Source organism: Sorex fumeus, unplaced genomic scaffold (genome assembly GCF_029834395.1).
Source record: "Sorex fumeus unplaced genomic scaffold, SorFum_2.1 ptg000008l, whole genome shotgun sequence".
Taxonomy (NCBI): Eukaryota; Metazoa; Chordata; class Mammalia; order Eulipotyphla; family Soricidae; genus Sorex; species Sorex fumeus.
In genome coordinates this window covers 8934252-8959934 of record NW_026606065.1, presented here as the reverse complement: position 1 = coordinate 8959934, position 25683 = coordinate 8934252, and the positions used below count along the sequence as shown (strand labels likewise).

Genomic DNA, 25683 nt, shown 5'->3' with positions numbered 1-25683 from the left:
TATGGGGATAGTTATTTTGTCTGTCACCATTTGATGTTGAGTTTGAAATTTTCTAACACTGAATTACACATGGCAGTCGTGGAGAGCACTCAGGGCTCAGAGTCGCATGCCTTATGTGCGCATGGATCTGACTTTGGGGCCTGATCCCCAGCCCTGCTGGACCGGAACCATACAGCATTATCGGAGCATGGCAGTATGTGTCTCGGTTGCCTTCCATCTCTCACCCACTCCTGAGCACTGCTTAGGAGGATAGAATCCCAAAGAAGAGAAATCATATATGAGCCTGGATAGATTGTGTATATGTTTCATTAGAAATAAATATATTTTGCTGATGTATTTAACTCCATATTAAAACATATGTTGGTGCAACATAGGCCCAAGTATTTATTGAATGAAATGAGTCTAAAGCACCATCTAATATCTTTCAGACTTTGGGCCGGAGTGATAGTACAGCGGGTAGGGCGTTTGCCTTGCACACGCCGACCTGGGTTCGATCCCCACGTCCCATATATTCCCCAAGCAGCTACAGGAGTAATTCCTGAGTGCAGAGCCAGGAGTAACCCCTGAGCATTGCTGGATGTGACCCAAAATGCAAAAGAAAAAGAAAAAGAAAAAAAAATATCTTTCAGACTTTAAAATGTTCAATTTGATTATTTTAAAGAAACACTGTTGTAGAGGATTTACTTTCTTATTTATGGTTTATCTTTTTTTTTTAATTTTTATTAGTGAAACACCACGAGTTACAGTTGTAGACTTACAACTTTTTGTGCTTGGGTTTGAGTTATACAATGATCGAGTACCCATCCCTCCACCAGCGCCCATCCTCCACCACCACGGGTCCCAGCATCCCTTCCACCCTCCATACCCCCATCCCACCCTGCCTCTGTGACAGGGCATTCCCTTTTGTTCTCTCTCACCTTTTGGGTGCTGTGGTTTGCGGAAGAGGCATTGAGTGGCAATCGTGTTTGGTCTATAGTCTACTTACAGCATGCATCTCCCATCTTGGGAGGATCCTCCTAACACCCTTTACTTGGTGCTCCCTTCTCTATCTGAGCTGCCTTTTCCCGTAGCATGTGCAGCTGGCCTTCAAGCCATGGAGTGAACCTCCAGATAACTATTCTCGACTATTCTTGGTGTTAGTCTCCTATTTTGTTACTTTATATTCTACAGATGAATGCAATCTTTCTATGTCTATTCCTCTCTTTCTGACTCATTTCACTTAGCATGATACTTCCGTGTAGTACCACTTGTATGTAAATTTCATGACTTCTTCTTTTCTAACAGCTGCATAGTACTCCATTATATAGATGTACCAAGGGTTTGTCTTTCATTAACTTTTGACACACTGTTCTGCAAAGAATTTCAGGGATTCTTAACTCTAAGGCATTCCTTATAAGAAATGCATATTGAAATAAAAAACTTGCATGAGAGGTAAATACATTTGAATATAAGGCATTATCTGAGGAACTACCGAGACACTGAACTGCTGGCCGTAGAGCCTAAATAGTTGGCAAAATTTCCTTAAGCACCAAGGACATTTTTTATGCTACAAATCTGGAATTATAGATAATGAAGTACATTTGTTGTCTCACTTGTCTTGTAATCTTTTAAATTATTTTATGTTGTATAGAAACAATTCTTTTTTTTTTGCTTTTTTTTGGGGTCACACCTGGCGATGCACAGGGGTTACTCCTGGCTCTGCACTCAGGAATTACTCCTGGAGGTGCTCAGGGGACCATATGGGATGCTGGGAATCGAACTCAGGTCGGCCGCGTGCAAGGCAAACGCCCTGCCCGCTGTGCTATCTCTCCAGCCCCTAGAAACAATTCTTAGAGTGAGGAATGTGTAGGTTTAAAAGCTGAAGCAGACCTGTTGCCTGTCTTGAAGCTCTTGTGCCCTTACACTTCAGAAAGACCCTCTCCTTGGGCCTGCCTGGCTTGTCTTCTTGGTGCCCCCTACAATTTTCAGGGTCTAGGAGTTAGGTTGTTTTCTTTTTTCCCATTTCTTTTGGTTTTCATTCCACATGTGAGTGAAGCCATTTGGTAAATTGCCTTTGACTTCCTAATTTCATTTTGGGAAATCCTCAAGTTTCATCCATTTTGCTCCCAAAGACACAATTTTATGGTTTTTTTTTTTCTTCCATGGTAGAGTAATATTCTGTCAGCATATAGACTATAACTTCTTTTTCTAGTTATTTATTCATGGTGTTCAGGTCAATTCCATGTTTCAACTACAGAAAATAAATGCTACATTCATAGGGGTGCAGATACCTCTTGGTTTTCTTTCTTTCTTTTTTTTTTATGCTGCCGGGTTCATCAAATCCAGGTCCACATACCTAGGAAACATATGTGCTACCATCAGGTCATGTCCCCAACCCTGCAATACCTTTATGAAGAGTGTTTTTATGCCCTGTGGATAAATGCCTAGGAGTGGTATCGCTGGCTCATCTGGTAATTCCATATTTAATTTTTTTTAGAATCACTGTTTTGTTTCCCATAGCGACTGCACATAGGGGACCAAATGAGGATCCTTTTTCTCCTCATCCTTGCTCACACTTGTTTCCAGTCTTTTTCATATATGCCATTATCACAGGTGTTTTGTGATGGTTCTTCAATTGGCACTTCCCAATATAAGTGGTGCTGAGTACTTTCTCTTCGAGTCCGTGAGCCATTTGTATATCTTCTTTGAAGAAGTACATGTCTTTTGCTCATTAAAAAAATCACTTACTCTTTAGAAGTCATGTGAGTTTTGTGTATAGTATATATATCAGCTTCTTATTAACATGTGATATGAAAATCATTTCTCCTGATCACTCAGTTGTAGCTCTCTTTGTAGTAGTTTCCTTTGCTGTATAAAAAGCATTTTTTTTTTGATCCAGTACTGTTTGTTCTTGCCTTTGTTTCTTTTGCTAATGGAGTTGAGCTTTTAGAAATAGCTCTGCTTCTTAAGGTCCTGAGTAATTATTCATTTTTTCCTTTAATGAATTTTATGGTTTCAGGTCTTTAATCTGTTTTGAGTGCATTTTTTGCATATAGCGTTAGTGATCAAATTTTATTTACTTTTTTTTCCCAGATGCTACATTCAGCTTTTCTAACTTCATTTTCATAAGAGAAATCTTATTTATCATTGTGTGTTATTGACTTCTTACTGTAAATTAGATGTTTATCTGTGTCTGGGTTTATTTCTTGCATTTCTATTCCTTTGGTTGTTTGGTGTGCTTGTTTTTGTTCCTGAACCATCCATACTACTTTAATTGCTGTTGCTTTGTAATATAGCTGCAAGTCAGGGAACATGCTACCTCCATTTTATTTTTCCCCTTAATAGTTGCTTTGGCAAGTTAGGGTCTTTGGTGGCTTCGTGTTTTATGAACATATTTTTTTTATTAGTGAAACACCATGAGGTACAGTTGTAGACTTATAGATTTTTGTGCCTGGGTTTCGATTATACAATGATCAAATACCCATCCCTCCACCAGTGCCCATTTTCCACCACCACGGGTTCCAGTATCCCTCCCACCCCCATTCCCCCCCCGTCCCACCCTGCCTCTGTGACAGGGCATTCCCTTTTGTTCTCTCTCTCCTTTTGGGTGTTGTGGTCTGCAAAAGAGGCATTGAGTGGCAATCATGTTCGGTCCATAGTCTACTTTATGAACATATTTTATCATTTTTATCTCAAAAAGTACCATGATAATTTTGATGGGGATTGCGTTAAGTCTATGACTTACTCTAGGTAAGATGGCAGCTTTGATGTTTATTCTTCCATTTCATGATCATGTGATGTCTTTTCTTTGTGTCCTCCATGACTTTTTCAAGGTGCTTGGGGACTCCCAGTGTCTTGAGAACTGAGAGTTCAGCACTAGGGCCTAGCTATTCAGTGCCTCTGACCTACCAGGAGTGCTGAGGTCTACCAGGGCTCTCCTGGTATAGGGGCCATGCACTTGGCATTGCATAGGAACCTTGTGTGCCGGTGATTGAATTTGGGCTGTGAGCCTGAAAAGTCTATGCTCCAGCCCTTTGAGCTGTCTTCTAGACCACTTTTTCTCTTTTAGTAATGCCTCATAATCAAAAGACAGTACTTTCACTACGTGTAGAATTTGCACAAAACCACTCAGATGGATACTTGGCTTGTATGTTTTAACAATAATTATTCACTGGGCATGTGTGAGGCTTTTATCAAATAGGACCTTTGATTCCTTTGTTGGCTGGAGATAAATTACCCACTGTACTTCTCCTGTTATAAAGATGGGACTCTTCATTATTTTTGAACGAAGAAAACACATGGCGTCTTTGATACTTCCTAGATCAAATGACAGCCTAAATCTTTTATATCACTATCAGTTTGCCTAATTGTACTTACTTAATTCTGTCTAAGTTACCTTCAGTCTTTGCCATCTGTCCAAGTAGTGACAGCTGGGAAGCAGAGTGAATTTAGTCTATTCTAAAGAAGTTTACTTGCCATCTCTTGGTTATATGCTTTCATGCTTTTCTCTTCCACCATGAACCTCCTAGCCCAACGAATAAACTTGAGCATATATTAGATATAAAATATAGCTATTATTGATTGTAAATATATTTATAATCATGTTTATAAGCAAGATTTCAAATACCAAGCATTTAATGGATACTAAATACTATTTTTGGTGCCTTAATGCAGTTTGTTTAGTACTAAATTGATAAAACTTGATTTAGATATAGAGGAAACATCATCTTTCAGTAAAATGGCCACTTTTTATCTTCTTCCTTTATTTTATTGAATTGATACTGTTTTATAACACCATATAAGTTTCAGGTGTACAGATTTTTATCTGATGCTTTACTCCCAAATGGAGAACTACTATGCAGAGTCAAGTAAACCCATTATTGGTATTTCCTCTCAAGCCAGTTATGCCTTTTAGCTCTAAGACCATTAAAAGATAGAACTAAATATAGTTCATCTTACCATGTTATATATAAGGAAGAAAACGATTGGAATGAATTTAAATTTTCTATTTCATACTTCTCATGATTCATAATATATCAGTATTCTCCCTTAAAACTGAGTAGAACAGTTGCTAACTTGCATTTAACATTTTCATCATTCATTCATTCATTCATCATCCTGTTAATCGTCGATTGCCTCGAGCAGGCCCCAGTAACGTCTCTTTCATCCTAGCCCTGAGATTATATTCACGGCTCTTTAGGAGAATGAGACCCATCATTGTTACTGGTATTTGGCATATTTGGTACACCACGGGGAGTTTGCCAGACTCTGCCCTGTGGGCAGGCTACATTCGATAGCCTGCAAGTTTGTCCAAAGTAGGAATGAGATAATAAGATGTTATAAAGAAAAGTTCCGATAAGATGTCGCGCGGCCGCATTCGCCAACATTTTCATCAATTAGTAAGAATCTCTTACTTGCATTTTGCTTCTAAGAGATTCATGTTAATCTCTCTCTCTCTCTCTAATCACACTTCAGGAAGCATTTTTAGAAGTATTTTTAGAAGTATTTTTAGAAGCATTTTTAGAAGCATTTTTAGAAGTATTCCTTGAGCTTTGGGTAGTAGTTTGAGAGTTTAGTGTTTCTACATCATTTCCCTTCCACATCTAGAGGCATAAAAAGGAAAAAATATGTTTCTCCGTGTCCTGGTTTGACCAGTAAACCACAACTAATTGCTAAACCACAGCTCATTTTCTCCCCACAAAGAATTTTATAAATCCTGTTGGTACATTTTTCTGGCATTTTAGAGCCACAGTTAAACCCCAAATTTAAAACTGAGCTTAAGTTGCTTATTTAAAGTTTCGCTAAGCGTGTTCAAGCAATGGTTTCCACATGTTGCTTGCAAAAACTTGGGACAAAGTGATCATCTTGGAGCTTAAATCAGTTGTGAAGGGAACAGGCCTAGAGAGTCCTATGAGCTGTATTAAATTCTTCATTAAAATTTTGTGGATAAAGTAGTCTAGGTGAGGAATATGGATGACCAGAACGCATACAGTAGGAATTGAAATAGGAGAGTAGATTAGTGTTTTCAGCAGAGGGTTGGTGATTGAGATAGGGGCTGAGAGACTTAGCTTTCTGTTTGTGACGACTTGGTGGTGATGCCAGGAAAAGTATCGCGGAGTTGGTTTTTTTATTTTTTATTTTTTTTTATTTCTGAGCAAAGGAACATCAGAAAAAGATAATTGTGCTGAATTTGAGTTGCCTATGCAATTGAGAAGCAAATACTGATTAAATTAGAGAAATATGAATCCTGTAGAGATCAGGAATATTTAAAGCTAGGAATGCAAATTTCAAAATCCTGGTAACAAAAGGAATAGAAGGTATCTAGTATATTTTTTATTTTGTGAAGCATGTTAAAATATCTGGATGGGCTGGAGGGATAGTACAGTGGGGTAAGGACTTTGCTTTGTGTGCTGCAGACCTGATTTGATTCCTGGCATCCTTCATGGTTCCCTGGGCACTACCATAAGTAATTGCTGACTGCAGAGCCAGAACTGACACCCGAGCATTGGCCAGATGTGGCCCCAAAACAAAATAGTAACTGAAAATTTTTATGTTTATGCTTTTCCACTATAGACATATGTCGCCAACATTCTGATTGCAGTGAATCCTTACTTTGACATTCCTAAAATATATACTTCAGATACAATCAAGTCCTACCAAGGAAAATCTCTTGGGACAATGCCACCTCATGTCTTTGCAATTGGTAAGCAATTAAATTTCATCTTACTCTTTTTTCCAATATTTTTCACCTATTTTAAAAAAGTTTTCTTTTAGCTGAATAAAAATGTCATTAGTTGAATATATATATTTTTGAGGTCCTATGTAAGTTTTGACTGTATCATTATTGTTAGGAGCATACACCTTTCGTAGGCTGGGAAATACAGTGTTTGCAGCCAATTCATGTAGTATTTTATATATCAGTATCTTCTTTAAATGGTTGTATCTTTTTATATCTGTTCCTCGGATGAGGGAGGACTTTGGTATCTATAGGCTCCTCATTCCTATCAACTCACTCATTGCTCTGACTCCCAATCTTTCTACTTTTAGCTTGATCCTCTTATTATCTTGATAAGAACTAGTAAGAGCAGACTTTTTTCTTGCTTGATCTTGCATTAGGCATTTCAAATCTAAGGAAATGTAAATTGTAATTGGTATATGTCTTTTGTCTTTGAAAATTGATGTAGAAAGATAGTTGCCACATCCCTACCTTTCTCAAGGTTCAAAGGAGCAAAGAAAAGGCATTTCTACACACACACACACACACATACACACATACACACACACACACACACACACACACTCACTCCTCACCGCTGCTGGCTACCACTGTCATTCATTTTCAGAAGTTAGCCAACTCTTTAGATTGACCATTATCAGAAGTTAAGTGATAACATGTTTAGTATACTGCTGTGTAATGTAACTAGTTTCTCTTTGAATTTTCTCTTCATGCCTGTATTTTGGCCTGACCAAGGTTCACCTTCAGAACTGACTGGTCTGTTTGCTAAGTACTGTTAAGTCCAGTGCCACGCAGATGTACTCTTAGTTCTAAGAAGCTCTGACGGACATAAGCTTGTTTTCTGTCAACTAGAAAAATAGTGCGAAATCTTTTAAACCTAAATGATAGCATCTTCAACACTGAAGAGATGCTGAATATTTAAAAGCCTACTTTAATACTCAGTTACGTAGTGCTAAAAAAAAAAGTATCAACAAGATTCTGCAAATGTGGGTGGAACAGATTGATGATAAATTGGTTCAAAGGATGGCTATGTACTCTTGCATGTTTTGTATTTCTTAAAAATAAAAGCCAGACTTTAAAGATTTCTTCATTTTGTATGGTTGGTTTATAGCATATGACTGTGGTAAAAAAATAGTCTTAAGATTAGATTTAACTGATAAAAAAAGATTAGATTAAATTGATTAGGATCTAATTTTGAATTAAAATGTTTTAAGTTCAATGTCTCTTTAACATAATTAATTTTATTTAACTTTTCTATATACTAATATTTAAAACATTTTATAGCTCAAACGAATGGATATGATGAAAACCATTAAAAATTATATACATGAACATAAACTATAAATTTAGGAAACTTAAAAAGCAATTAGTGTTGCCCATCTTTGAAATGCTGAAATATTCCATATTATTTAAATTTAATAGTAGGATAACAGAGAAAAGCACACATTTATTTGCAATTATGTATTTCTCTAGTGAAGTAAAATGGTTTTGTTTAGAGAAATAGGAGTAGAGTGGACTTAAAAGAGGGAAACTACGCATCCAGATTGAGATGTGGGTGAATTTGTTGCATTTTTGTCTATTTTTCCCCAGCATAATTTTTGGTTGCCAGATTTTTAAATTGGTAGTTCATTAATTCTTGCTTTGCTCTGGGGACTTCATTAGTTAGTACAGAGAGCATTTTAAAAATCCCTCAAGATTTGCTCTAATACTAGGAAGAACTGAGCCACCATTCCTAATATGGAGACATTCTAGTATATTCTAGTACAGAAGTGAGAGTTGTTTTTTAGTGTTTCATATTATTTAGCTGTCAGGATACTTTTAAGAGAGATTTTTAAGGATACTTTTTTTTTTCTTTTTGAGTCACACCCAGCCGAAGTTCAGGGGTTACTCCTGGCTCTGCACTCAGGAATCACTCCTGGAGGTGCTTGGGGGACCGTACGGGATGCTGGGAATCGAACCTGGGTCGGCCACGTGCAAGGCAAACGCCCTACCCGCTGTGCTATTGCTCCAGCCCCTTAAGGATACTTTTGAATACTTTAGGTTTATATACTCTATTTATATGTTTAATGAATTTTATTAATGTGTCATTTTGATCCTAGCTGATAAAGCTTTTCGAGACATGAAGGTGCTGAAGATGAGTCAATCGATCATTGTATCTGGAGAATCAGGAGCTGGCAAAACAGAAAATACAAAATTTGTTCTCAGGTCAGTAGTATTCAGGTAACCTGGAGTTATTTGAGCAGATTGATTTTGTAATGTGTTAATCATGCACTTGAAAAATTGTATCCAACGCTTTTAGATTACTTGGTCTGTTTTCACATTCTAGATGTCACCTGTAATCTCCTATTGCATTAAGAGTAAGCATATTAAAAAGTTGATCTTGGGCCGGAGTGGTAGTTCAGCTGGTAGGGCATCATTGTCTTGCATGTGGTCAAACAAGGTTTGATTCCCAGTATCCCATATGGTCCCCAAGCACCACCAGAAATAATTCCCGAGTGCAGAGCCAAGCATAGCCTCTGAGCATTGCTGGGTGCAATGCCCGCCCCCCCCAAAGAAAAAGGTTGATCTTTAGTAAAAGCCCTTCTGATGTTGAATTCTAGCTAATAGTAAGGTGTGCATGTCTGTGAAGATATGGGTATTTCAGAGCAGATACCCTGTTAAAATATTATTTCAGCTTCTTCCTTTGCAGTTAGTTTCGGTGTTTAATAACCTCTGTGGGAATCTTCTTAAGGAATAAGAACTTAATGTTCCTGAATATAAACATCTGTTTCCACAGATCCTTATTTAGTTTTGGTTCAGTGAACCAGTCAATGAACAAATGAACGGGTGTGGTGACTAAGTGTACTTAAATTCTAAACATTAAAAATTGTGTCACAAAATAGACCGTTTGAACGCTTGGTTCATTAGTCTTAAGTATTTTCACATTGTTGTAGAGCCCATCTTCAGATTTTTTACTTGAAACTCTGCACCCATTAGACTCTGTTCCTCTGTATTCTCAGCCCTGCAATTCCTATTTCTACTTTCTGCTTCTCTGAATACCTTATAGAATTGAACCGTACAGTATTTGTCTTTCTCTTACTGACTTACTAGCACAATATGCCTTGGCATAATGTCTTCAAATTTTGTATTTGTTAGTAGTATGTAGGCTCCGTTACACGTATAGGTCACATGTTTTTTGTTTTGTTTTTTGTTTTGTTTTGTTTTGGGGCCACACACAGTTGTACCAGAAATCACTCCTGGTACTGCTTGAACTCTGGTTGGCTGCCTGCTGTACTATTGTTCCAGCCCCACTTTTTGTTTTTTCAATGGAATCACTGTGAGATACAGACTTACAAAGCTGTTCACGATTGGGTTTCAGTCATGCAGGGTTCCAACACCCGTTCCTCCACCAGGGAACATTTCCCTCCACCAGTGTTCCAGTTTCCCTCCCGCCACCCTTCCCCCAGCCTGTCTTCCCCCCTCCTCTCTCTCTCTCTCTCTCTCTCTCTCTCTGCAGTACCCTAGATGTCGTCATGCTTGCTCCCTCACCCACTTTCAGCACGCAATTCTTAGCCAGAGCGATCATTTCCGATTATCTTTGTCATAGTGATCCCTTCTCTATCCCAACTGCCTTCTCCCCCAACACATGAGGCTGGCTTCCAACCATGGACACATCCTCCTGGCTCTTCATTCTACTGTTCTTGTGTGTTAGGCTCATAGTACCATTTTAAAAATATTTTTATTAGCAAAACACCATGAGGTACGGTTGTAGATTTACAGATTTTTGTGCTTGGGTTTCAATTATACAATGATCAAACACCCATCCCTCCACCAGTGCCCATTTTCTACCACCATGGATCCCAGTATCCCTCCCACCCCCATTTCCCCCATCCCACTCTGCCTCTGTGGCAGGGCATTCCCCTTTGTTCTCTCTCTCCTTTTGGGTGCTGTGGTTTGCAAAAGAGGCATTGAGTGGCAATCATGTTGGGTCTATAGTCTACTTTCAGCATGCTCCTCCCATCCTGGGTGGATCCTCCCACTTTACTTGGTGCTCCCTTCTCTATCTGAGCTGCCTTTTCCCTTAGCATGTATGGTTGGCCTCCAAGCCATGGAGCAAACCTCCTGCTACTAATCTCGGCCACTCTTGGGTGTTAGTCTCCTCTTTTGTTACTTTATGTTCCCCAGATGAATGCAATCTTTCTATATCTGTCCCTCTCTTTCGAACTCATTTCACTTAGCATGATAATTTCCATGTAGGATCACTTGTATGTAAACTTCATGAAATGATACACTTAGAATTAAGCATATGATTGAGCCAAAGATTGCCCTTTATTTTGAAATGTGCCGAGCAAGTAGTTGCCCATCATGTTCTGTCTTTGCCTGTAACACTATGATGAATGGGATACCTGGGGATTTGGTGACAATCACATTTTTTTTCTCTAGCCTTACAGTTAACAATTATGAATTGTCACTTAAGACTTTGGAGTCCAATGTAGAAGGTGACTATTTCTGAGTAAAATATGTGGAATATTTCAACTAAATAATCAGAACAATCATAGAAATTAAAGAAATAATTCTGAATTAGGTGCTGAAGAGATAGTGCAGTTGGTAAAGTTCCTTGCCTTACATGCAGCTGAACTAACTGGGTTCCATCCCTGGCATTCCACATGGTCCTCAGAACTTTCCAGGAGTGATCCTTGAGCTCAGAGCAGGAGTAAATCCTAAGCGCAACTGGTTGTGCTCCCAACGCACCCCCGTTTCCCCCATACCACCAATCTGACTTAAATCAAAAAGTCAATCTGTATAGAATTTTAAATATTTGATGCTATTATAAACATAATGCATGCAGTATTGTCATCTAAAAATCTTATCCTGTTTTTCAACACAGATATCTGACTGAATCTTATGGAACAGGTCAAGATATTGATGATAGAATTGTTGAAGGTATTGTTAATTTTATTTATTTATTTATTTGTTTATTTCAAAATTCCAGGTCGCTAAAATATGGAACGCTTTACGAATTTGCATGTCATCCTTGCACAGGGATCATGCTTATCTCCTCTGTATCGTTCCAATTTTACTATATGTGCTGCTGAAGCGAGCCCGGGTATTGTTAATTTTAAAACTTCATATTTTTCAATGTTGGGTATGTGCAGATGCGAGATTAGGAGAATCCTCTTGGTTGTCTGGAATGTTCTCCCAGAAGTATCAAAGTGTCTCCTGTGTCCTACAAATCTTTGCTCAGATATTACCCACTTGTTGATTTAATATCTCTAGTCTCCAAATTTATCTGGGGTGTAATTAAAGAGCCAAAGGATCCTCCATGGTCTTGTCATGTTTTTCTAAAGAAGGAGGGAGGGAGAGGCTTATTTGGAATGGAGGTGCCTTTTAGGGGAAATTATTAGAACAAAAGAATGCAGAATATTAGTAGATTTTTTTCTAAGAAAAGTCCAATTGGGGAGTATTTTATATATATATATATATATATATATATATATATAAAACTATTCAGCAAAAACTAGTAGATCAGGGGCAGGGGATGTGACTCAAGTGGTCGAGCATAAGACCCCTGTGTACAGCCCTGAGTCTGGTCAATAGTACCATGTACCCCTCTTGTCCCAGCACAGCCTGGGGATACCTAAACATGGCTCAGAGTGATCCCCACTGTAATACAAAGCAAAACAAATCCAATTGATCACTAGTGATAGAATAGGGGAGACCCCGTAGTTGAGTTTCGCTTTTTCACCTGTGGCCAGTCCTGTGGTATTCACAGATCAGGCCCCTTCTGAAAGATGGTCTGGAGATGGTAGCAATTTCTCAGTCTTCAATGCCCTTAGTTTTGTAAATGACAGTAATGGGGGATGATCATTTAAAGGGTTTAGGACTAGTTTTCTACCGTGGATAAAATTTAAAAAAATAAGAAAAATGGACTTCTAAAGGACATAAGGAATACGGTATCAGTAAACATTATTAAGCAATTTAGGAGACTTCGCATGAAGATAAAGTACAATGAAGACCCTATGCTAGTTTGCATCTCCTTGGGATCATAGTAGGTGGAAAAATACAGTTTAATAAACTTTTTCCAGTCATGTGACATGTGCGATTATAAAAATATAACAAGTACAAGTCTACATTTGTTAATTGGACTTCATTTTTATTTTTATTTTTTGCTGGTTCTGGGGCCACTCCCTGTGATGTTCACAGATGTACCAAGGTGTTGCATGAAATGAGCACATCCACTGAGCACATCCTCAGCTGAAAGGGATTTGATTTAAGAATTTTTTTTTACTCTGGGTCAGAGCAATAGTACAGCAGGTAGTATATTTGCTTTTTATGTGGCCAACCTGGATTCGATCCCTGGCATCCCATGTGATCCCCTGAGCACCACCAAGGAAGCAGTTCCTAAATGCATAGCCAGGAGTAACCCCTAACCATTTTTGGATGTGGTCCAAAAACAAACAAAAACCAATTTTTAAAATTTTTCTCGGTTGATTTTCAACACCCTTGTGCTAAGAATCTATTCTGGATAATTCTGTGTACTCAGATTTATATTGGATACACATATGAAAATAGATATTTCAGAAAAGTAAGTTAGCTAATAATGTTCTTGCCTGTATTTTTATCACAGGATACATTGCTGTACCATGTATCATAATCACCTCTTGTAGGGCTGATGTGCTTGTGTAAATATTAAAATTTTTAGAAAGTGGGGCTGGAGAGATAGCACAGCAGGTAGGGCTTTTGCCTTGCACGCGGCCGACCTAGGTTCGATTCCCAGCATCCCCTATGGTCCCCTGAGCACCGCCAGGAGTAACTCCTGAGTGCAGAGCCAGGAGTGACCCCTGTGTGTTGCCGGGTGTGACCCAAAAAGCAAAAAAAAAAAAATTTTTTTTTAGAAAGTAACCTTTTTGGGTTTTAAAAAAATTTTTTTTTGAGGGGAGCCACATCAAGCGATGTACAGAGCTTACTCCTGGCTCTTTGCTCAGGGATTACACCTGGTGGTGCTCAGAGGACCATATGGGATGCTGTGGACGGAACCTGGGTTGGCCGCGTGCAAGACAAGCACCCCAACTGTTTTACTATTGCTCCAGCCCTAGAAGTTACTTTTTTTTTTGAAGTTACTTCTAAAAGTTGAGTTAGACATTTTGTAAGTTGGTGATGATTTAAAAATCTTGTTTCTTGAAAAACATTTATATTATCTTTATATATTTTTATTTTTTTAAAAAAATTTTTATTAGTGAGACACCATGAGGTACAGTTGTATATCTTCATATATTTTTAAAGTAAGTTTTTTTTTTTTAAAATCTCCTGCAGTTTTTAGAGCCTGAACACAATGAGCCTGAATTTATAAGGAACTGATCATAAATATTTGCAAGATTTGACAGAATGTGGAATTCTCTAAGTCTTTTTTTTCAGTGTTTTTGAGAATTTAAAAAAAAACCAAATGGAAACAATATATATCTTGTAATTATTATTTATGCCATGTTTTCTGAAATATTCGCGTTTATTTCTCATTAGCTAACCCACTCCTAGAAGCCTTTGGAAATGCAAAAACGGTTCGAAACAATAATAGCAGTCGATTTGGAAAATTTGTAGAAATACATTTCAACGAAAAGGTAGGTGGAATCTTTGGGAAGTGTTGTTGAAAAATACAAGAGTCTTTATAAAATTGGTTCAGTATTTGATGAAACTTCTGGTAGTTCTGTTAACTTTCTATTACTTCTGATGTTTAGGGAAATGTTTAGGTGTTTACCATCACCTCAAGATACTCTTAAGCTTCAGAGAGTATCTGAAATAAAGATTCCCCCTTTTATTTAATTAATAGAGCAACCTCTTTGATAAATGTTTATTGCAAAATATAAATAATTTAGCATTTTTATATTATGTTTAGACCTTAAATGTAGCATTGTACTTTTCTTTGTGGTGCTGGGGAATCACTGAGCCTCATACATATTAATCAAGCCCTAGATGACACTGACCGATATTCCCAAACCCAGTAACAATGTACCCTAAATGTAACACTGCATTTTCTCTCTGTTTTGTTTCCTAGAGTTCAGTTGTCGGAGGATTTGTATCCCATTATCTTCTCGAGAAATCTAGGATCTGTGTTCAAGGCAAAGAGGAAAGAAATTATCACATCTTCTATAGGTTGTGTGCAGGTGCTTCTGAAGATATTAGGGAAAAACTTCATTTGAGCTCCCCAGATAATTTTCGGGTAGGTGAAATGAAAGCAGCTTTTCACAACTTTTGTAATTTGAATTTCTTTTAGTTCTGGAACTTGATTTTAGTTCTGTATGACTTTCAATCAAGGATAGAACAATTGCTGTTCTAAATAAAGGTCTATTGAGGTTTACTGCTGAGTTATATGAAATAGTGTAGGAGAAGATACATTATAATACAGGTAAAATATATATTAAATCCACTATCAATTTAAACTTACAATAGTTCTTTAATATTAGCTTTAAATTTTGATCACTAAATTAACATAAAGGCACCATGGCAATCTTTTAAAGTGTATTAAACACCAAATACTTATTGATTGCTCATTGGGTGCCAGACATTTTCCCAGTGTTAAACAGATCAGTGAGACACAGGTTTTCCTCCTGAGTGGCTTAGATTTTTCTAAGAACACATTGGATTCAGTGTGTTGAAAATAGAGTGATTTACTTATGCAGGGGTAGCCTGAGGACTTTGGGAAAGTTCAGGACACCTAGAGAAAGACAAAGGATGTACCCTTCGTTCACAGTCAGAAGAAAGACATTTATATTTGATAAGGGTTTTTATTTGGGGGGGCAGCTAGGAATTTTATTAACATTAGTAAATGTGGGAAGCTATTTTTGAGTCGATTCTAGACCCCAAAATAATCTGCTAAATTGTACAGTTGTATTTGGTATTATTTGAGTTATATCAAATGGGAATATTTCATTCTCAGATGGTGAGGGATAGCTGTATTCTTGGTAGTCACAGAATAATGAACTAGTAAAGGCAAGAAACAAATGGTAAAACAGGAAGCAGTGGGAAGTTAGGATAATTTGTCTTTATGTGATGAATAAAGAGCTGCTGAAGGGCTCTAACTAGAAAACTAGTTTGATACTTCTGGCTTTAACATGGAGAATGGTTTTAAGGAGTGATCAAATGAATAGAAGTTGAAGTTGTTGGTACAGTGGTTAAAAACATAACTATAGTTTGTGTAACAGTTATTTAGTACCTGAATTTGGGTAGCAGTAGTTGGGTTTCAGAGGAGAAGGTATGTGGAACATTTGGAGGTCATATTATAAGACTGAGGTAGAGAATGAAGAATCTAAGATGATTTCTCTTAATTTACCACAGGGTAACTCGGTGGACATAAATACCATTATTTGAGCTAGATAGAAGGTTTATGGAATATAGGATGAGTTGTGTTTTGGAGGGGATGAGTCATGTAAGTGTGGCTGTTTGGAGAATGGTTGAGTGTAATAACCTGAGCATTAGGCTGAAAAGAGAGAGAGGTTTGTCAGGTATCAGAGTACTTGGTGATGTTTACTCTCCACAGTGAGCAGATGAGATTGTTGAAAATGATTTGCACAATATCGAAAGTATATTCTAGGATCCAAACTTTGAAGTCAAAGGGGGATAAGCAGATAAAAAGTTGTTGACCCAGAAAGGAAGCAGAGGAGGGACTGTAATTAGAATTATTTCTAATTTACATGAAGTTTCAAAGGGTAGTGAGTGGGGGAGATAGCATAATTTACAAATTCTCAGTTAAACAATAGCATCTGTATGTAGGATATATGGGAGAATGGACAGGGTTCAGGTGTGTGCCGTTAAAATTGTGTTATAGTTAAAGACTGTATGTGTGATATAGTTAACACTCTATGTGTTTGCACATTACAATTATGCACACTTTGTGTGTTTACTTTTATAGACGCTTCTGTTTGCTACTTCAAGCAGTTAGTTTTGATGTGTATTTGGAAAATTTTGACCTTTAAAGTGTTTTGAATACTTAAAAACTGAATTGTTTTTTTAAAAAAAAATTTTGAAAGTGGTCAATCTTCTCTTGAACTCCCCAAATGGAATTTAAAGTGAATTACCTCTATTATCATAAAAGAATAGAGGCATGTTTCTAAGATACTCTGAGTAATGTAAAATTTAGTATTGTGACTTTTTTTTTTAAACAGTGAGTTAATGATAAAGGGATGTAACTAGTCTTATCTTACTAGACCATCTGTTTTTCCTTGGAAACTTGAGTGCATAGGATACTGTGTGTGTCATGTTGCACAGTCTTTTTCTGACACAGTGCTAGGAATCGTAAGAGAGCAACTACTGAAAATTTTTTTATCAGCTCAGAGTTTCCTGCCTTTGTAGTTCAGTGGGGAGGTCTGCATCCTCTTACATAGGTCCTTTTACTAGAGGGACCAGGGAATAGCATTACATTTCACCCAAATACATCTGTGATCTTGGATACTGCACTTACAGTGAGTGGAGTATCCTTACACCACTGTATCTCTGTTCCCGAGTGATTCTATCTTAAAGTTACTTGAAGGAAGAGACAATAGTGTTATGTTTTTCCGTAGTTCAGTTTAAGTGCCTGGGATAATTTATAGATATGGTTGTAAAGACAGAGGAGAACCCTCCAGTAGGGTAAACTCTTAAATTTATTTGTTTCTTTATTTATTTTGTGGGTCCAGAGAGGACTCAGCAGATCTGAACATATTCTTTGCACCCTGCAGAATCCCCCGAGCATCACCATTAGCTCCCCATGAGCACAAAGGTGGACGTAGCCTTCAAGCGCTTGTGAGGAGTGGCCTCAAAACAACAACAAAAACTTTTGTCATTATATTCAAATTAGTATGTGAAAATTATAGAGCTGTATTTTTTTTTTAAAATTTTTATTAGTGAGACACCATGAGGTACAGTTGTAGACTTACAAATTTTTGTGCTTGGGTTTCAGTTATACAATGATCAAACACCCATCCCTCCACCAGTGCCCATTTCCCACCACCACGGATCCCAGTATCCCTCCCATCCCCCCCATCCCCCCATCCCCCCATCCCACCCTGCCTCTGTGGCAGGGCCATTCCCTTTTGTTCTCTCTCTCCTCTTGGGTGTTGTGGTTTGCAAGAGAAGCATTGAGTGGCAATCATGTTTGGTCTATAGTCTACTTTCAGCATGCTTCTCCCATCCTGGGAGGATCCTCCCAACACCCTTTATTTGGTGCTCCCTTCTCTATCTGAGCTGCCTTTTCCCCTAGCATGTGTGGCTGGCCTCCAAGCCATGGAGCAAACCTCCTGGTACTAATCCCGACCACTCTTGGGTGCTAGTCTCCTCTTTTGTTACTTTATGTTCCCCAGATGAATGCAGTCTTTCTATGTCTATCCCTCTCTTTCTGACTCATTTCACTTAACATGATACTTTTCATGTAGTACCACTTGTATGTAAATTTCATGACTTCATCTTTTCTAACAGCTACAGAGTACTCCAGAGCTGTATCTTATCCGAAAACATTCACATTAACTGCACATATAGTTAAAAGCTTGTGTTATTCAAAAAATTGGAATATTTTCGATTTTATTTATATTTTGTTGAGGACCCCCAAGTTGTGCTTGGAGGCTTGGAGCCTTCAGGTGGGCTGGAGATACAAAGCAAGGGTGTAAGGATGATACTGGCACCCTGTGGTTCTGGGGATTACCCAGCCACCCCAGCAGTTTTCGGGGCCTACAGAAGTGTACCCAAGATACTCAGAATTGAATCTGGGTCAGGCGTATGTCAGGCCTGATCCTTGGTGGTCGTACTAACTCTGGAGCCCCAAACCTCAAACATTTCTACATGTTTTATAAAAGCGCTCATTACAGTCATGCAGAAATCTTTAATATAAATAGAAGGTTGGGTAGGATGGGAATGGATGGCACAAATAGATAGGAGCTTTCTAGTAATAGAAAAATATTAGAAGAAACAAGTGTTTTTCTTAGGTTTAATTATAGGTCCACCCACCTACAAACCAACTATTTGACAAAGTAGCTGTTGGCAGCATGATAAAAATTCTGCTAGCAAAGAAAACATTTCTTTTTTTGTTATTTATGTCTAAAGTTACTGTTACAAAGTAAAATCGTTCTTTTTGAAAATGCCCTTTGAAAATGCTTGCAGTGTTATTGCTCCTTCGTCTTTTATATTTTCCCCCCAAAGATTATGGGAAAGAAAGTGAAACATATTTGCAGTTTATTTTTTGATTTTAATTGTCTTTTAATGTCTCATTATGATGGAATGGGAAAGATGCATCCATCATGTGAAACATTAATGTATCTTCAAATCACTGAAAATTGAATAAACCTTTTTCTTAATAAAAGTCTCACAATGGACACGTGACTGGTGCCCGCTTGAGCAAATCAATGAACAATGGGAGGACAGTGCTACAGTGCCGTGCTTAATACTTGTATGATTAATCAGTGCTTGAGCTTAGAATTCATGCCATGATATAGTGAGTGAAATATTGAAGTGATTTAAAAGAAGTTGAGATGTTTAGAAAATTTACTGACCTGTCGCATTGTGCTTTCTTTCCGATTCCCTCCCCCATACTTTTTGAAATATGAGTAATAGATTGTATTTGAGTTCTATGTAATATTTTCTTCTCAACTGTTTCTCTTGTTCATATTTGGAAGACAAATTAGCCTTTCAAAGATTCTGGGCAGCAAAGAATAACATTGAGATAAAAGTTGAAATTGATGTTTGACAATTTATGAAATAAGTTATATGCTTTATATATGATGTGTTATCAGTAAAAATATAGAAGTCATATTTTGAAGAACTGATTGTAAGAATTTTTAAATGAAGAAAACAATTGAAAATATTAAATCAAAATATGTAGATTCTTATTTTGTATTATGTATTTATTTTGTAGGAAGGTAGTTTTATTTAAATTATATTTTAAATAAGTACTTTTAAATATGCTTAATTTTAAATAAGTCTATTTTAACTAGATAGTTGAGAATAAGATTTAAATAGGAAAATATTTGTGGTATTGATTTTTATGTTAATAATTTCACCTACTTTCAGGAATTAGGGTTTTAATATAACTTGTTTAAATAGTAGGAGTAAATGTCTATAGTACATAGTATCCACAACAAAAATTGTAACTGCATGTTGGGATGAATTAAGTAACTACATTTATTGTGATCACTTTGCAGTACCTATGAAATCATGTTGTACACTTGAAACTAATGATAAATGTCAACTCTATCTCTAATAAAAAAGAAAAATTCTAAAAAACATACAATGCCAATTTTAATTAATTGAATGATACATAATTTTTAGAAATTAAGGTTTTAATGTCTTTTTAAGTTTAGTATTTTTGATAAATTATATTTTTGCTTTTGTATTGTTTTCTCATAGATTGTTTTTGCTAATTGCATTTGAATTTCTCTGTCATAGTATTTAAATCGAGGCTGCACTAGATACTTTGCTAACAAAGAAACTGACAAGCAGATTTTACAGAACCGGAAAAGTCCTGAGGTATAGTATTTTTTAAAATTAAACTCTTTAATATAAAAAATCATGTCAAAGATGCAAGATTTTGGAGATCAAATAAGATTTATTACTTGAAGGCTTAGACTTTAAAATGCTACTCATCTCTTACAGTAACACTTGACTACTTTTGTTGGTTTCTGTAGAATCAATAGGTTCAAGTTCTTGGTGAGACTTAAGCGCACTGCTTTCTTCTTGTTTTTGCCAACGTAAAGTTATCAAATGATCTAAGAATTATTCTTTTGCTAGGATTTTAGAAATTTATTCTCAAAGGGATGAAGTTTAATACATCTTTTATAATCTGTTGTCTACTTAAAGATAGAGACAAGAAATAGAGGAAGCTTTTGTGGGAATGATTCTTAATGTATTGTGCTTGTCTTTAAAGTCATCAAAGTTCTAGAACTGGCAGCTGACTCCAAGGGGTGGTGTGCTTTTCTTGGGTGAACCCTGGATTCTGCTCAAGGGAATGACCCTTGAGCACTAAAAATAGCCTTTAAATAACACTGAGTATAGCCCCCAAACTGAAAAACAAGCAAATAAAAACCTTAGACTTTATCACATTTCTATATTATGGTAAATTTCTTTGTCGCTCTTCAAATTATTAGATTTCTAAGAATAATGACAGATAGTTCTATTAACTGTTATTTAAAAGATATTAAAATATGTAATATGTAATAATTTAAAAAATTTTAACATGTATTTTAATTATTCATTGTATAAATTTGCATTTTCCTTAGGAACTTAGATTAAAAATACTATGTCAGGATGATAGATACTAATTCTTATTTTCTATTAATTTTACTAAATACCTGTTAATTGAATAATTGTTACTACAGTTTTTAATGTTCCTGATTTGTGAGCCATATCTCTTGATTGCTTCAAAATGGATGAGATGAATTATGTGTCTAATACATTATTAGAAAAGAACAGAAAACAAGTAAAATTATCATTATTTTGAATACTTAAATCGATGAGCCTACAGTTAATATTTTTTGAGGCTAACACTTATCATCTTCAATACAAATATCTAAATTATAAACCATAAACTTTGCATTAGATAATGGATGAGACTTTACAAAGCAGCATTAATATTTATTATAAGACATCATCGAAATATAAAAGTTGTGTTTTCTCCAGTAAGATAACAGATATGTATCCTAGTGAGACATTGCTGCCGTCCCAAAGGAAGATATTAGATGTCACTTTTGGAATCTCGTGAAAATCATGGAGAGGAAAATACATTAGATTTTATTCTCCCAAGAGAAACGTGTATTTTTGGTACTCTCTATGAAGAAAATAAACGTATTTTTTTCTGATTATAGAGCTAACATACCTAGCCAGGAATCTTGTTTATGTTATTGAGTGCATATGTAAAACTATGTAAGTGAACAATGGATTAATATGTTTAAATTGCTTTTTGTGTCCTTATCAGGAGGATGAGGTGATCATTTTGACTAATTAGAATCCTTTGCATAGTTCCCATTGGAGTGTCTTTTAGCTATGTGTCAATTTAGAAGAATGCAGTATTTTTAGTCTGCCATAATAGCAGTATGTTCATTAATATTGGATTAGAATGATAAATGGATTAACCGAGGCTAAAAATTACAAGACTAAAAATTCTGCATGACATGCATTTTCTGCAAGTTTTGGCTGCATGTGATTGTTGGCTTATTTTAAGAAGAAAATTACATCTCTTTAGACATTTTCCAGAACTTTCACACAAGCATAATTGAACATTTTAAAGAATCGTGTGGTAAAACAAATCATAATTTTAGTTGGGACACAATTGACAATTTTGGGGGAATAAAGACAGGTAAATCCTCTCATAAAGGTGTCTGTAACGGCCAGTTAATTCTGATACACTGTGGCCTAATGTTGAATTTTACTTACTGATTCCCAAGTTCTGGAAAATTTTTAATCAAACTCTTTTCTTTTATCCAGTAACTTTTAAATTTATAGTTTCTGCAGGCCTGATTAATTCTTCCCATTTAATGAATTTATTTTAATTGTAACAGATGAATACTTTAGGTGGAATTTATTTTTTTTAGAAGATAAAGCAAATTTTTTGCCTTATTTTTGCTGAAGTATTTTCAGTCATTTCATAAGTTACTGTAGTAAGGAAACTAATACATTTTCTCATGCTTGCTTACACAGAAAGCTGTATTTCCACATAAGTAAAGTTTATATATTTACAGAAATAAAGGCTTAAAAAATAATTCATAGGCAATGAAAAATTGCTTTTAGGTTTTGTTGTTTTTTTTTTACTAATTATTACTTTGAATCTTGATTCAATTAAAGCAATTTACCCAAAGGAATATAATGACAAATTTAAATTATTTTTTTCTTGGTTGTTTTTGATTTATGGATTCAATTTATTCATTTCAGCCAATGATAATCCATTTCCCCCTATATTTGAAATTTTATCTAATATCCTAGTATTATAGCATCATTATTACCTTAACTTGGAATTTAATCAGAAAATATTTTACTGTATTTTTCATTGTACTTTTTATTGAGATCATTGTAGATTATGTGTAGTAGAAAGAAAGTCAGAGAGATTCTGTGCCATTTAGCCCAGTTTTTGAATGTGTTAGAATATTAAAGTTTTTCCATTGGCAATTTTTTTTTGCATGCTATGTAGTGCATTAATAGACTTTGTGTAGGTGGCTTGGTATACTTAAATACTACAAAGATCACTTTAAAGGTCTTCTTGTCTTGTAGTATCTTAAGGCAGGTTCCTTGAAAGATCCTCTGTTAGATGACCACGGAGATTTTATTAGAATGTGTACAGCCATGAAAAAGATTGGTTTGGGTGATGAAGAAAAGCTTGATCTGTTCCGTGTAGTGGCTGGAGTTCTGCACCTTGGAAATATTGATTTTGAGGAAGCCGGCAGCACCTCAGGTTTATTTCTTTTTGTTTCTTGGTTTTGTTTCACTTTGATTTGCTTCAACAAGGAATATAAATAGAAGTTCTTTCATTTAATTATCAAATACAAACTGAATCTTATTTAGTACAAGTGCGATAATACCCTGAAATTTGGGAACATCCTGTTTTACGTGTGACTCTTGCAAGATAGAGAAGTTGCCGTTACCGATTATGATGAGCTCTGTTTTGAGAGAGTAAACCACTCATTTTTTGATTAATAAAAAGTGACTATTAGGATTTTTTGTTGATCAGTTGGGATAGAGACTCTCACTGTCACTGTCATTGTCCTCCCGTTCATCAATTTGCTCAAGCGGGCCCAGTAACGTCTCCATTTTGAGACTTGTTACTGTGTTTGGCATATTGAATACATCACGGGTAGCTTGCCAGGCTTTGCATGCAAGCGAGATGCTCTCAGTAGCTTGCCAGGCTCTCTAGAGGGGTGGAGGAATCGAATCCCGCTCGGCCGGGGTGGTTGCACACAAGGCAAACGCCCTACCACTGTGCTATCGCTCCCAGCCCAGGATAGAGACTATATGTCTATAAAACCTAAAATAAGGCCCTTTATGGCATAAAATTGCCAACAATGAGTTTTTTTTTGTTTTAATAGCATCATTTTATATAGTCTTCAATGTCAAGGATTTTAGCTCAGATCTCAGAAACTCTGAGAGTTGGCTTATAAAAAAAGTAAAATGAAGAAATTATTCATGAAAACGCATTTGAAGTTAAAACAACATTCAGAAATGTGTCTGCTATGTGCAAGACCCCTCATGCACTGTATTTTGTCACATGCATCATACAAATAACTTTTTAAACATTAATAAAGATGATTTAAGGACTATTATCACCATTTAAGAAAAGTGGAACTTGGCAGAAAGGAAGTAATATGAATATTAGTGAGTTTGTGAATGTGAGAGCTGGGTACTAGTCTTGTCTGACGAGGTACTCGTGATACCTGTCTGTCTGTGCCATCAGACACTGAACCTGCCTTAGAGCCATGGTCTGCAGTGAACAGATTGAAATAGACATTCTATATTTTTTTCTGTTGGAGGGTCTCCCCACACCAGCTGTACTCAGGAGATCTGGGGGGGCTCCCTCTTCAGTTCTTGGCCCACCAGACTGGCAGCTCAAGTAGGTTTACGTTTCTAGGATGTGGTGCTCCACTTGGCTGTTCCCACAGGACCCTGTGGTTCTGAGATGTAACCCAGGTAGCGTGTGCCCCAACCACTGTACAGGCTTCTGCTTCAGTCATAGGCATCCAAAGTGACTCTCAGACTTAAAGCCTCATAAGGCAGTGTGTCAGACAAGTGCTCTTGAGCCATCCTGCTTCACTGGGTGCTGCCAGGGACTTAATTTTCCTCCTTAGATCTTGTTTCTACACAACTGTAAACTGTGGACAATAACATTCCTTACCTCATGTTATAAAGAGGAATAAGTCACTTAAATGTTTGTAAAATGGTTATGTTCAGATACTCAACATCTGACACACTGTGAATATTGTTCATTCTGTTTTTGGTTTTTGGGCCACATCTGGTGGTATTTAGGGCTTACCTCTGGCTCTGCTCTCACTCCTGGCAGGGTTGGGGGGGACCATATGGGGTGTTGGGGATTGTACCCGGCTCAGGCAGGCGTAAGGCAAGCATCCAACCTGCTGTCTTATCACTCTGGACCTGTAAGCTTTGTGTTTACAATGAATAAAACAGAATTTAAAATTGCTCTATTTAAAATGAAAATGAAAAGGGCCAGAGAGCCCTGTGGCTAACTCCTGTTTGAATCCCTAGTACCACATATGGTCCCTAAGTACCACCAGGGTATATTCCAGAGTACAAAGCCAGGAGTAGCTCCTGAACAAATCCCAGTGTGGGTCAGCCCCACCCACCACCAAAAGCAATTATGTTCTCACTGTGAATAAAGATTTTTAATCCGTTTTTCTGAGGGGATTTGAAATTTTATTTTGAAAACATAATGAATGAATACACATTTGTTCCAGAATATTTTAAAATAAGGTAGCTTACAGAGATTCTCTGTAATATAAAGAAGTTTAGAAAATTAATATACATTTTCATTATGTAACTAGGAATGGAATTGTTGGTCATTTGGGAACTTATGTTTTAACTTTTGAAGAACTTTCAGACTGTTTTCAGTGTTGTTATATTTTTATCAGTGGTGTAAGAAACCTCAGTTTCTCTGCACCCTCATCAACACTGTCTAGTTTTATCCACTCTAGCCTTTTTCTTCTTTTTGACCATACCTGACAGTGTTTACGAGCCATTTACTGTGGTTTGCCTGGGATTCAGGCAAGGCCTCCAACACGTAAACCATGCAGTCTATTCCTGTGAGCTAGCCAGGGCCTAATATAGTTGTCCCAATGTACTTTTATGCATTAATCTTTAAAAATATTAGCAAATTCTATATTCTTTAAAATATTAATGATAATAATGTCAACCATAGCAATGGTTAGTCTTTATGTAGTATACTGTGTATGAGATCTCTTCATCTTCATCTCCTAATCCCAAGTAACAGGAATATATTGCTTGCACACACACACACCCCAATCCCCCCAACACAC

At 36.6% G+C, this 25683-nt stretch overlaps 1 protein-coding gene and 1 non-coding gene across 3 annotated transcripts in view; one reads left to right on the top strand and one right to left on the bottom strand.

Moving 5' to 3' along the window:
• The window catches only part of MYO6 (myosin VI), a 147199-nt gene that overhangs the window by 64198 nt on the left and 57318 nt on the right, over window positions 1–25683 (top strand). For both annotated transcript variants that reach the window (XM_056108666.1, XM_056108660.1), the window contains exons 5-11: window positions 6553–6682; window positions 8815–8920; window positions 11583–11638; window positions 14213–14310; window positions 14745–14909; window positions 20099–20179; window positions 22913–23093. In XM_056108666.1, the coding sequence (XP_055964641.1) occupies window positions 6553–6682; window positions 8815–8920; window positions 11583–11638; window positions 14213–14310; window positions 14745–14909; window positions 20099–20179; window positions 22913–23093 (817 nt within the window). The remainder of the gene's footprint in view (window positions 1–6552; window positions 6683–8814; window positions 8921–11582; window positions 11639–14212; window positions 14311–14744; window positions 14910–20098; window positions 20180–22912; window positions 23094–25683) is intronic.
• On the bottom strand, window positions 11693–11799 carry LOC130019473 (U6 spliceosomal RNA). Its single transcript, XR_008791801.1, has one exon. It is a non-coding gene; the product is annotated as a U6 spliceosomal RNA (small nuclear RNA).